Source organism: Bison bison, unplaced genomic scaffold (genome assembly GCF_000754665.1).
Source record: "Bison bison bison isolate TAMUID 2011002044 unplaced genomic scaffold, Bison_UMD1.0 scf7180017864456, whole genome shotgun sequence".
NCBI lineage: Eukaryota > Metazoa > Chordata > Mammalia > Artiodactyla > Bovidae > Bison > Bison bison.
This window is the reverse complement of record NW_011495018.1, coordinates 8858004-8871684: the sequence shown is the minus strand read 5'-3', so window position 1 is coordinate 8871684 and position 13681 is coordinate 8858004. Positions and strand designations below refer to the sequence as shown.

Here is a 13681-nt window from a genome sequence, read left to right as displayed (position 1 = left end):
TCTCCCAAATCATCCCACCCTCTCCCTCTCCCACAGAGTCCAAAAGACTGTTCTATACATCAGTGTCTCTTTTGCTGTCTCGTATACAGGGTTATTGTTACCGTCTTTCTAAATTCCATATATATGCATTAGTATACTGTATTGGTGTTTTTCTTTCTGGCTTACTTCACTCTGTATAATAGGCTCCAGTTTCATCCACCTCATTAGAACTGATTCAAATGTATTCTTTTTAATGGCTGAGTAATACTCCATTGTGTATATGTACCACAGCTTTCTTATCCATTCATCTGCTGATGGACATCTAGGTTGCTTCCTTGCCCTGGCTATTATAAACAGTGCTGCGATGAACATTGGGGTACACGTGTCTCTTTTTTTAATCTTCATCTTCGCAACTTCTCAGAGTTTTCAAAATCCCTTAATTTTCATAAATGATACATTTCAGTTTTTCTTTGGAGGAAGCATCATTTGATCACATGTAATATTTGCTTATTGTATGAGTTGCTGCCTTAAAAGATTGCCATAAACTTAGTGGCTTAAACAACACACATTTACTATCTTACAGTTCTGAAGGACAAAAACACAAAAACAGGTCTTAGTGAGTTAAAACCCAAGGCTACACCAGGCATTGTTCGTTCCAGAGGCTCTAGAAGCAGAGATCCATTTCCTTGCCTTTTCCAATTTCTAGAGGCCACCTGAATTCTTTGGCTCATGGCCTCCTGCCCATCTTCAAAGCCAGCAATGGGAAGAATATTAAGACCCCAAACATATAATTATTGTAAAAAAAAAAACAAAACTGAGCACCCAAGCTTGGCCATCAAGCGTGAGACAGAGAGAGAGCAAGGGGCTGGTTAAATCTCACAGGGCTGAGGACCGGTGGCTGAGAGGTGGTCTAGCATCTGTCAGTCCCACTCTGTACAGAGTGGGAGGAAAAGGCAGGATTGTGTTATGTGGGGGCCGTGGCGGTGGGTCTGTGTGTCAATGAATGAGAACGGGAGGTTCCTAAAGAGTCACCTCATATCTTTAAAATTTACAAAATAAATCAGAACATCTGGCCTGATGTCTGGGAAGTGGCCAACCTGGAAAGGTTTCACTGTTTCCCTGAGTCACTTGAAGAGGGGACGCGTCTTCCTGGTCATGGTGTGTGCAGTCACCACACAGGTCATTTTATCTTTGCATGGTGCGAGTCCATGCTCTCTTCCTTCTCCATCATCTGTGAGGCTGCCATGTCAGTTACACCATCAAATGATTCACGCCCTGAGGATGCTGATGTGATCTTCAGTGAGCCCTCGGACCTGCGTTCCATGTGGCTCTGTGGGGCTGAAACCCGCTGTGCATGTCAGATACACCCTGGATCTTTGGTACCCTAGGAAGAATGTAATACTGCTTCATCAGCATTCTTATATGGATGGCATGTTGAAATGATCAAAATTTGGATGTATTGGGTTAAGTAAGGTACATTACTGAAATTAATTTCACCTGTTCCTCTTTACTTTTTAAAATGTGGCTGCCAGAACATTTTAAATTGCCCAGGTGACTCATGCGCTGCGCCTGGTGGACAGCACTTCCTTCCTCCACGTCAGTCCCTGTGTTAACTGCCCCACATGGATTTTCTTATCTGATCCTCCTGACAGTCAAATAAGAAAACTTCCGTAATCTCCCTTCTCTCAACAGGGAAACTCATACTCAAATAGGTTAAATATTATCCCCAAAGGCAGTGGAATGATAACACAGGCAATCTGACTTCAGAGCTTAGAGATTAATCTCTGAACTATTTTTTTCTCCCTAAACCACATTCAAATCCTATTAACTACTAAAAACACTGACTAGGCATGCGGCCTATTCAGAGATTCTGAGATGAGGAAAGTGAAGAGTAAAGAGAAGGGACCTCTCCAGTCCCCCACCCCAGACCGGCAGCTGCCATCCCTCCTCTGGACTCACAGTTCTCTGTCCTCACTTAGCTCTATTCCTTTCCTGTACAGTTGTGTGTCCATTCATCTCTCCAATGATGTCATCAGCTTCCGGGAGCAGAATCCGTATCTTTCTCATCTTTGACATTGTCCCCAGCCAAACACACACACACACACACACACACACACGGTCTCAAGAATAGCACCTGCTGTTTGATAGGCATTCAGTGCTCATTAAATGAATACATAACTAAATGCTTGAATAGTGAATACTGCTCCACCGATCCCAGTTTACAAATGTGCATTCACTTCCAAATGTTTACAAAAGAAAAGGTGGGCCCAGTCAGTTCTTCCATCTCCTGTCTAAGTGGCTCAGATTTCTTCTGAAATTGGAGGGGCATGGCCCAGGCTCTTGGCAAGATGGTGCTCAGTGCCAGCTGCTGGTCTCTGGGTTTGGAGCGCCCTCTCCTGCCCCCCAGCTGTGGGACCCTCACCGGGTTTCTCTCCCCCTTGGTGCTTCAGTTTCTGTTCTGAAACATGGGCTGATGACTGTGTGTTACAAAGAGCGTTTGTGAGCGTTAAGTCAGTGAGTTCGTGTTAAGAGCCTGGTGCCCAGTCAGGCACCGTGAGCCTGGGTTTCTGGGCCTTGAGGTGTGTCCAGTGCGATAGTGTCTCTCTAGAAGAGGAGATTCTGCCCCATGGTACTCAGTTGGGTCAAGAGCGTGCAGCAGGTCTGCTCTTTGCTAATGGCCTCAGCCATTGTGTCATCACAAGTCCTCCCCCCAGCACTTGGCTGCCTCCAACTTGCTTTCTATCTCTACGGATGTGCTACATCTGATTAGTTCCTATAAGTGAAATCATACAACGTGTGGTATATGAAATCATACAACATGTGCCTTTGGTGTCTAGCACAGTGTTTTCAAGGCTGATGGTTCCTTTTTAAATGCTCTGTATTGAATGAACTTGTCCACAGCTAATTGAATTCTTCTCCTGGAAATGTGAAGCAGGTGAATAAAGTCCTTCTCTTTCTGTGCTGTGTTTAGTCACTCAGTCGTGTCCGATTCTTTGTGACCCCGTGGACTGTAGCCTTCCAGGATCCTCTGTCCGTGGGATTTCCCAGACAAGAATACTGGAGTGGGTTGCCATGCCCTCCTCCAGGGGATCTTCCCAACCCAGGAATCGAACCTGCATTGCAGGCAGACTCTTCACCATCTGAACCACCAGGGAAGCCCCCTTGTCTTCCTGTTTGGTATTAAACGTCAGGAGTCATTTCTCTTATACTGTTGCTTTCCCAGCAGCTCTCTCAACTTCTGCCGTCCCGGAAGATGTGAACTACCCAGCTGTATCCTCAGGTAGGTCAGTGAACTGTGAGGTAAAGCAATGAAGATGGGTGTGGTACGTTGTTACATGCCACTTCAGCATTTTAAGCCCAGAGGAAGGATGAGTTGTAGGTCAGGGCCGGGGACAACTCACTGCCAAGGGCTCTATAGGCAACGTGGTGCCCAGTGTCACCTTCGGAACCAGATTTTAAGCTCCAGAGGACAAGGGTTTTATCTGCCTTTCTCATCACTGTATCTGCAGCACTTGTCACAGTGGTTGGCACATTAGAGGCACCCAGGGAAAGTTCATTGGATCAGTAAATGAATGTGTAAGCCCTGCATGGGTTTCTCAGGTGGCATGGTGGGAAAGATTTCACCTGCCAGTACAGGAGACACAAGAGATGCAGGTTGGATCCCTGGGTCAGGAAGATCCTCTGGAGTAGGAAATGGAAACCCTCTCCAGTATTCTTGCCTGGAAAATTCCACAGACGGAGGAGCCTGGCAGGCTACAGTCTGTGGGGTTGCAAAGGGTCAGACATGATTCATCGACTGGGCACGTGAGCCCTGCATGTGTGGATGGGCTGTCTGGCCCTGCTGGGGTAGCTCTGGTCTTAGTTAAGAACAGTCCTTCTAGACGGTGCATAGTGGCGGCAAGTCCCTCTGCTCAAGAGACCCAGGCATCACTCTGGAAAATGCTGGTAGCCCCCTGTTGGTGCTCACATCCCTCCTCAGAAACAAGTGCTAGGATTTCACATGTGAGCAAACTAATGAAGCCAAATTCCACCAAATATTTTTGTTTTTCCATCTCAGCAGATAACGAAGAGTTACCAACTGACATACCAGGTATGGCAATGATTTCATCACTGGATCTACAGATACACAGCCTTACCGTGCAGATGGGTGGTACCTGGATGGTCATGTCATCAGATTACACAGTGTCTTCCGAGGGGTCGACGATCAAATCTGTCTGGATACTATGATTCTTAGAACTTTTGCCCGATTCTTCCATGATTGTTTTATTACTGCTGAGCATCCTTATGCAGAAAGGGGACAAGGCTTTGGTTGGGGGCGGGGGGTCGCGGGCAGCAGAACACATTTACAAGTTTTCTAACAGCAGCCTGAAGGTCACCCCAGCCTCATTAGAAACAGGTCATTTGTTATGACATGTGGCCAGCCCAGAGGTTCTGGTAGTGCTGTGGCATAGCTGGCAGCTGTTCACCAGCTGCTGGTTGAGTCCTTTTCCAAAGTGCTCTTGTGTCTGGTCTCAAAAAGAGATGCTTCGGTCCTAATCACCGTTTTCCCTGCTGTTCTAGTTCTACCTGTGGTCGACTCACCAGCACAAAGTCGAAGAGCCAGTTTTCCTTGGCCCAGCCCATCAGGTCAGAACCTTCCTGGCAGGATGTACCACTGCTCTCGTGAAACCCTGGGGGGATTATCAGAGCCCAGGAAGGACCCTAGGGAGTTGCACGCTCAGAGGCCTCAGAGGAGCTCAGGGCAAGACCATAGTAAGACAAGAAGGGTCACGGCCTCCAGGACTGGGGTCGGTCAGCTAAGCCTCCGTCATGGTTTCAGCACTGGATCATCCTTCTTTCCAGAGAAACATTTTAAAGTTCAGAATACACAGAGAAACAAGAAGTCAACAACCACATTGATGTCCCCTTTACCTGGACATGACTGATGCTTACATTTTATTATACTGATGTTTCAGTCTTATCAAAAAATAAAGCATTATAAAAAGTATAAAGATAAATTGAAGGTTCCCCAAATTCCCCAACTCCAGGCTCTGCTCTCTCCTTCCTCAGAGAAGCACTGTCCTGAATTCTGTGTTTATAGTTCATTTTTAACATTTTATGAATAGGAATCATGTCATCTTGGTGCATGTTATTTTGTGGTTTTCTTTCACACAAATTACATTAGTCCCTATATATCATTTAGTACCTTTTATTCTTTACTCGCTGCACATTTGTGAGATTCATCCATGTTGATATACACACATATATGAAAATATACACATCTCACTGATTTGAGCTGCTATAATATTACATTTTTTGAGTAAGCCATTTATTTTCTTTTCCCCACTGATGGAGATACATTTTCCTAATTTTTCACACCTGTCCTGCAGATGTCAAGTCCTAAAGCTCCAAATCCATAGTCTACCATCTAATCTGCTTTGTTGAGTAGGTGGTAAAGAGCACGCCACTGAGCAGGGTAATTATTAGGCAATTCTTGCCTAGAATGCGCTCAGACGTGTGGAGTAATCGAAGGATTACCTTTAATTTGTAAGCCAGACAAAGGGCGAGTTCCATAGGGAAGTCTCATGAACTAACCTTGACGTTCTCTCCCGCAGGAGACTGGCCCACGCTGAGGCTGGTCAACGGCCCTGGAAGATGCTCTGGGCGGGTGGAGGTTTCCTACCAGGGCAGCTGGGGGTCGGTGTGCGGCGAGGGCTGGGGTCTGAAGGAGGCGCACGTGGTATGCAGGCAGCTGGGGTGCGGCTGGGCGGTGTCCGTGCCTCCCGGTGCCCACTTCGGCCCGGGCTTCGGGAAGATTCTCCTGGACAATGTGCACTGCAGTGGCGAGGAGAGCCACCTGGCCCTGTGTGCCCACGACACCTGGTTCACTCACAGCTGTGGTCACGAGGCGGACGCTGGAGCCATCTGCTCAGGTGAGGGGTCCCAACGACTCCCCGACAGAATGGATCATGACAGCAAATGAGCAGTGAGGCAGGGACCCCCTCCCGAGAGGGCTGGTGGTTTCCTCTGCACATTAACAGTTTTCAAAACCCGGTCCCCTCCAGGGGGATTTGGGCTATCTCTATGTCCCATTCTGTTGTTGTTCATTCGCTAAGTCATGTCCGACTCTTTGTGACCCCATGGACTGCAGCACACCAGGCTTCCCTGTCCTTCACCATCTCCTGGAGTTTGCTTAAACTCACGTCCATTGAGTCGGTTAGCCCATCCAATCATCTCATCCTCTGTCATCCCCTTCTCCTTGTGCCTTCAATCTTTCCCAGTGTCAGGATCTTTTCCAGTGAGTCAGCTCTTCACATCAGGTGGCCACAGTATTGGGAGCTTCAACATCAGTCCTTCCAATGAGTATTCAAGGTTGATTTCCTTTAGGATTGGCTGGTTTGACTCCTAATCCTATCTGGCTAATACTGATCCTGTGAGATAGAAATGGGGTGAAAATGACCGTGTTAAATCATGCTTTAAAGCAGTTAATGGAGGCTGGTTTGCCTGGTCCATATCGCTTGAAGCCTAAAAGCTTTCCCAGTGCCTAGTTCAGTGCGCCATGCAGACGGAACTCACGGACGTGCGGCGCTAACCTGGCTCTCCTGTGCTCACGCTCTCCTCTAGGAAACCGCCTCATCCTGGGCTGCTTGGCCCCTCTTCTGGGCAGCTGCTAGAGGGCAGATCCCAGGCACTCTTTAGGGGTGGCTTGGTGGATAGCTCAACACTGAAATGCAATACCAGCAAAAAAAGGGAGTTAGAAACTAGCCAACTACCCTGTCACCCGGTACAGTAATCCTCCCCCATCAGAACTAAGTTCCCAGGCCATTGCAGTCTGGGGCCACTGAAGGAGTATAAGTTAATGGTCACTGGGACTTCCCCTGGTGGTCCAATGGTTAAGACTTCATCTTCCAATGCAGGGAGTGCAGAGTTGATCCCTGGTCAGTGAGCTAATATCTCACATTCCTCATAGTCTCCCCCCGCCCCCCAAAAATCATAAAACAGAAATAATAAAGACTTTTAAAATGGTCCATATTAAAAAAAATCTTTTTAAAAATGGTCATTGACTTTAGGATGTAATAGTTTTCTATGATTATGCCCACTAGTCATCATAATCACTTTTTTGAAAGAAAATGACCATCTATCTTCTGGAGTGATTAGATCAGAAATTTATCCCCCTGGAGTCTGTAAGATCTGATCTTCCTTAATAAGCAAAGAAACGACACCAGTTAAAAATGTATATTTATGTGATTTTAGAGTACTTTGGTCACTGGGAAAAAACTATGGGGCCATTTCCATCACTCCTTTTTATCCTAAAACAGCAGTTGTTGTTTTAAAATTTTAATGAGCATCAGAACCGCCCAGAGGGTTTGTTAAGACCCAGATTGCTGGGCCACGCCCCCAGAGTTTCTGATTCAGTAGGGTGGGGTGTGAGAATTTGCATTTCCAACACGTTCAGGATGGTTATGCTGCTGGTCTGCCGATCACACTTTGAGAACCACTGTCTGAAAACAAGGAATCTTTCTTATTCTGATAATTAGGAGCAGAGTCATCATCTTCATCATCCTCATTGTCATCAGCATCACCTTGGCTGTTGTCGTCATGGCCATCATCTTCACCATCAGCACTGTCATCCTCCTCACCATCATCAACACTGTCACCATCAGCACCTCCACTGTTGTCAGTGCCATCAGTATCAGCACCGTCGTCACCAACACCACCATCATCACCATCATCAGCAAAAACTAGTCTGTCTGGTAAGTTGAACTTTTTATTTGTGAGTCACTTCCCTGGTTGTTTTTAGTTTATGTGCTTTTATGGAAGGAAAGTTATGACCAACCCAGATAGCATATTGAAAAGCAGAGACATTACTTTGCCAACAAAGGTCTGTCTAGTCAAGGCTATGGTTTTTCCTGTGGTCATGTATGGATGTGAGAGTTGAACTGTGAAGAAGGCTGAGTGCCAAAGAATTGATGCTTTTGAACTGTGGTGTTGGAGAAGACTCTTGAGAGTCCCTTGGACTGCAAGGAGATCCAACCAGTCCATCCTAAAGGAGATCAGTCCTGAAATATTCATTGGAAGGACTGATGCTGAAGCTGAAACTCCAGTACTTTGGCCACCTCATGCGAAAAGTTGACTCATTGGAAAAGACTCTGATGCTGGGAGGGATTGGGGGCAAGAGGAGAAGGGGACGACAGAGGATGAGATGGCTAGATGGCATCACCCACTCGATGGACGTGAGTCTCAGTGAACTCCGGGAGTTGGTGATGGACAGGGAGGCCTGGAGTGCTTCTTGTTTCACTAGATACACTGAAATCTCTTATTTCTATCGCTGTCCATGGTAGGGGTAATAACACAGGTTCTTGTTGGGAGAATCTAGGAATTCAGGCAGTTTCTTAAAGAAAGCTTCACCTTTTGGAAAAGGGGAGGATAAAGTCTTCCTGAGGGGACTTGAAATTGAAGACTATTCTGGCTCTTCTTGCTATCTGGGTGGCTGAGGACTGCATGAGCTTGCCTGATTTTAAAATAGGGATGTGACCACCTGGAAATGATAAAGGATAAAGGGAGCTTTCCAGAGATGGGAGGGCAGACCCCAAGTGCCTCTCCTCCGTGTTCCTCCCAGGGGCCTGGGTGGCTGTGAGGCTGGTGGGTGGTCCAGGGAGATGCTCAGGCCGAGTGGAAGTTCTGGTCCAGGACACATGGGGGACCGTGTGTGATGACTTCTGGGACCTGGCCGAGGCTGCTGTCGTGTGCCGCCAGCTGGAGTGTGGCCAGGCGGTGGTGGCCCCCACGGGGGCCCACTTTGGGGTGGGTTCTGGGAAGATCGTGCTGGATAACATGCAGTGTGTGGGCAGCAAGAGCCACCTGGAGCAGTGCATGCACGGGGGCGAGGCCGGGCACAACTGTGGGCACCAGGAGGATGCCAGTGTCATCTGCACAGGTGAGTGGCTGGCATCTCCCAGGACGTCACCGCTTTTATGCCCCTTCAGACATCTCGGCCCCTACTCACACCCGTTGTTCAGCTGTTCATAATAAGCCGAGCTGATGTGTTTCAACCTTCAGGTGCTGACGATCCACCAGCCCTGACTCCTGTCCCCGGGTCTGAAGCTGCTTCCTCTGCCCACACACTCACAGGTAGGTCCTCTGTGCCTGCTGTATTTGCTCTCAGCCCTATTAATCTTCCAGAAGACACCATTGTAAAGATACTTACTATAGTAAGTACAAACCAGTCAATCCTAAAGGAAATCAACCCCAAATATTCATTGGAGGGACTGATGCTGAAGCTGAAGCTTGAATACCTTGGCCACCTGATGCAAAGAGCCGACTCACTGGAAAAGACCCTGATGCTGGGAAGGAGTGAAGGCAAAAGGAGAAGAGGGCAGGCAGAGGATGAGATGGTTGGATGGCATCACCGACTCAACGAACATGAGTTTGAGCAAACTACGGAGGATAGAGGAGGACAGAGGAACCTGGCGTGCTAGAGCCCATGGGGCACCAAGAGTCAGACGTGACTTAGTGACTGACAACAAAAGATGCTCAAGGGAATAGCAGTTACTGTGCAAGGACTGCTGATAAGAACAAAAAAGGGCAGGGTATTTGGGATGCTCATCCATCACCTGACATTCTTGAATGTTCCTTCCCCTTCAGTTATTTATGGGAAATCCATATTGTATCCCACTGATTTAGGAACTGAATCTACTGTTAGTCGATTTGAAAAGGATCCAAAGGAGTTAAAGGCATTATTAAAAGCAGACAATATTTGTACACCTGTCAGGTGGTGGTAGCTGGGCGAGCTCCCTCAAATTGATGTTCACAGAGGCCGCAAGGATGCAGAAGGCAGCAGAGCTCCTGGTGCTGAGGCAGCCCATGTGGGCACCTCTCCCCCGACATCTGACTTGTCTGAGTCACCATCTTCTCTGGCAGAAGCCTTCAGCACCTGCAGGTCATTACTGAAGGCTGAAGCCAACTCCATCGGCAACTAGTTAAAATTGAAATCAGACATCAGTTCTTTACACTGAACATTCAGTTTGTTGGGTTAATTGCCATTTGACATTTTAAACACTGATTTGGTCCAACTGACCCCATAATTAGATGGCAGTAAGAAGGTTTGCTTGGATTGATGTTTTATGAGACAAAACGAGGTACAAGAGCTGCTCAAAGATGCCATGTTTGTCTCACGTTGCTTGGGTACCATGCAGTCTAGGCAGGTTTGCCAAACACCTAGGGAGAGCCGGAGAAGTCCATTCATTGATATGAATGCTGCGTCTCCATGATAGAACACAGCTGGTTGTTTCCTGAAAGGGAAAGAAGAGATGGCAGCAAAGAGATCCCACAATAAACTCATGGAGAGAGCACGGATGCACCGACCATGGGGAATATTCTAAACCCTCCTCTTAGAGACTGGATAACTGAGCTTAAAGATGGGGGAAGAGAGGTCTTCCCTGCCTAGAACTTTGTAGGGGAGCCAGTGGAGGACCCAGTGCCTTGTATTTGAGTCTGACTTTTCAGAATGTTCTCATTGCAAGGATTTTCCTTTCCTACGTGGGGTTAGGAGGCTCCTGATCTCGAGCGATGTCTTGTTTGTACCTGTTTGCAGGTGCTGGACTGTCAGCTACCATACCCACAACGGGCCCTCCCAGCCTTCACTCCACCCTCCCGCCAGCAGGTAATGCCTTTCTGTGACTTTGCCAGTCCTGTGCTTAGCATTTTCTGAGAAACTAGTGTATGCCATGCACAGAATTAAGTGTGGTCCACAGTAATCATAAAGGAAGCTGCTATTCCCAGCATTTCACAAGAAAATAAACAGAGACCCAGAGAACACAGTGAACTGCTCAAATAACTAGTCACACAGTCATAAGTGGCAAAGGCTGGATTCACCCAGACCTGTTAACTACAAGGATCATGTTGGCTTCACTGTGTTTTTCATGTTGGCTTCACTGTGTTTTTCATGTTGCCCTGGACAAAAGCTACCTAGACAAGGAGAAGGTATGAATAAGGACTAATTGCTCATGCCAAGACTATTTGAGAAAATTATATGGAAATGTTAAGTATATTATTAAGCTGTCTACAAAGAGAATTTATTATAATAAAGGATATGATAGATAAAATGTTAATTATTAATTCGGATTTTCCATGTTTCTCATCACTGTTTCATTTGGGTAAAATCGATCTCCTCAACTGGGCCTTCGCATGAGCTGATAAACCTTCCATACAACCATTCTTGGCATATTTCCCCAAATATGGTCTAGTACAATCTTTTCTTGCCTGGAGAATTTCATGACAGAGAAGCCTAGGAGGCTACAGTCCATGGGGCTGCAGAGAGTTGGACACGACTGAGCAACTCACACTTTCACTTTTTTCAGTCTTTTTGACATTGCCACATAGCTGGGAGGATGTTGTTTCCATCTTACAGTTGAATTATAAGAAAAAGTGGAGTCAGGGCCAAGCTTTGGAGCAGAGAAGTGACGTCACTGTTCTGGGAGCTCAGTTGTGCCCCTGCAGTGGGAGCCCTAAACTACAAGCCTGAAACAAGGCTAGGAATCCATTTGGAAAAACAAGCATCCTTTTTTATAATTAGTCGGACAACTGCTTAAAAAGAAGTAGCTTTTCACTATTGATGGGAGCTGCCCCTCTACCTCTACTTGATGAGCTGACATTTCTACAAGTGCATCTCCTGTGTGATACCTTGATAGCATCACCAGGTAATCAAGGAGTGTGAGTTGCTCAGTCCTGTCTGATTCTTTGTGACCCCACAAACTATATAGCCTTCCAGGCTCCTCTGTCCATGGAATTCTCCAGGCAAGAATACTGCAGTGGGTAGCCATTCCCTTCTCCAGGGGATCCTCCCAACCCAGGGATTGAACCCACGTCTCCTGCGTTGCAGGTAGATTCTTAACCATCTGAGCCACCAGGGAAGCCCAGTAATCAATGAACAAATCCTTTAAAAGTGACCTGGGACTATCCACTCCCTGCTCTGTTGGGCTGATTCATAGAAGACAAGTCCTCCCAATGAAAGCAAATAGAAAAGCCAAATAAAGTAAAGAAAGCTGCAAAGCCTATTCTTTTACTCTTGGTGATAAGGATTATGTGACCCAGAAACACCATTTCTGAATAGTTTATTAGTGCCTACCCACGTACCCCAGTAGAGGAAACCTTCCTGACCTCAGAGAGCTGCGTCTCAATGCCTCTCCTCCTTGTTCCTCCCCAGGGGCCTGGGTGGCTGTGAAGCTGGTGGGCGGTCGGGGGAGATGCTCAGGCCGCGTGGAAGTTCTGGTCCAGGACACGTGGGGGACTGTGTGTGATGACCTCTGGGACCTGGCCGAGGCCACCGTGGTGTGCCGCCAGCTGGAGTGTGGCCAGGCGGTGGCAGCCCCCACGGGGGCCCACTTTGGGGCAGGTTCTGGGAAGATCGTGCTGGACAACCTGCAGTGTGTGGGCAGTGAGAGCCACCTGGGGCAGTGCGTACATGGGGGTGAGGCCGGGCACAACTGCGGGCACCTGGAGGATGCCAGCGTCATCTGCGCAGGTGAGCGGCTGCTGTCAGTACCTGCCTGGAGGGCTGCTCCTGTGGCCTCCCTACTCACCCCTACACACACACACATACCCCAGTGATACACACACACCCCACAGCCCAGCCTCAGGATGTCAGTGGGCCAGGCAGGCAGCCTGGCTCCTTCCCAGGTTGTTCAGCCACCCAACCACCCCCTTAGCTGCAGCGATTGCCGAATATGACTTATAGGCTGGATCTCAGCTCAGAAGTGGCTGGTTACGTTTGAAAATTCTAAGCTGAACTTCAGTTCAGTCGCTCAGTCATGTCCTATTCTTTGCGACCCAATGACCTTGAATTTAGCCAAATCAGAGTGTTCGGCATAAAAATCCAAATTCTTACATTTTGTGGTGAAAATAAAAGTAGAAGTGCATCAGGTTCAAAGCAGCAAATTCTCTTGTTTCATTAACTGACTGGACAGTCAGCTTTCTGGACAGGGCAGAAAGCTCTGCCCCTCTGGACACTGAACAGCTTTCCTGTGCGCACAACTCCCACCACTCAGGTCCCTTGTTTATTTTACCCCTGTGGGTCCTCACTAACGTTTGTGCGTGTGACCTCAGGGTGATGGACCAAGTTGTCAGCTGGTATGCCAGGCCTTCCACATCTGGGCCTGGTGACCTCCCCAGAACTATGTGTCCCTCTGGCTGACTCTCTGCCCCCCAGTCTTTCCCGATTCTGCCCCACTGGTGACTTGAATAACGTCCCGACGAATGACGAGCTCTCAGGCTGCACCTGCCCATGTGGAGCCACCCTTGTCAACTCCTGAGGCACCCAGGGAGCAGTGGTCCCGGGACAGCCCAGGTTTGCTGCCTGGTCCTGTGTCCCAAATCCCCAGGAAATGCCAGGCTCCTCACGGGCAGAATCTCTGCCTGTCTGCTGCCCACCCCTCTCTGCTTGTAGGATGTTCACAGTAGACGTTCTCCCATTAAGACGTGGTAAAATGCATAGTCTGTCTCCATGTTGCAGGTGCTGATTCCACAGCTGCTCCGGCTACAGGTAGGGCCCGTGTTATGTCTTCTGCTAGACTCTGCATGATGTGCGAAGGTCATGAGGCTTAGAGTCAGATCCTGGTTTAATTTGCAGCTCCTTTCTTTCACTCATCTGTTCATTCAACCATGTGCCAGACTCTGTGCCAGTGAAGCATGGGGGCCATGCAGTGGTCAAAGCCCTGGACCCTTC

At 48.0% G+C, this 13681-nt stretch overlaps 1 protein-coding gene across 1 annotated transcript in view; it reads left to right on the top strand.

The window, feature by feature from the left end:
* Nucleotides 1-1187: 1187 nt before the first annotated feature.
* The window catches only part of LOC105002761 (deleted in malignant brain tumors 1 protein-like), an 87545-nt gene continuing 75051 nt past the window's right edge, over nt 1188-13681 (top strand). The window contains 6 exon segments of the mRNA XM_010859578.1: nt 1188-1335; nt 3203-3259; nt 5574-5678; nt 8579-8896; nt 9019-9090; nt 12164-12481. Coding sequence (XP_010857880.1) covers nt 1188-1335; nt 3203-3259; nt 5574-5678; nt 8579-8896; nt 9019-9090; nt 12164-12481 — 1018 coding nt within the window.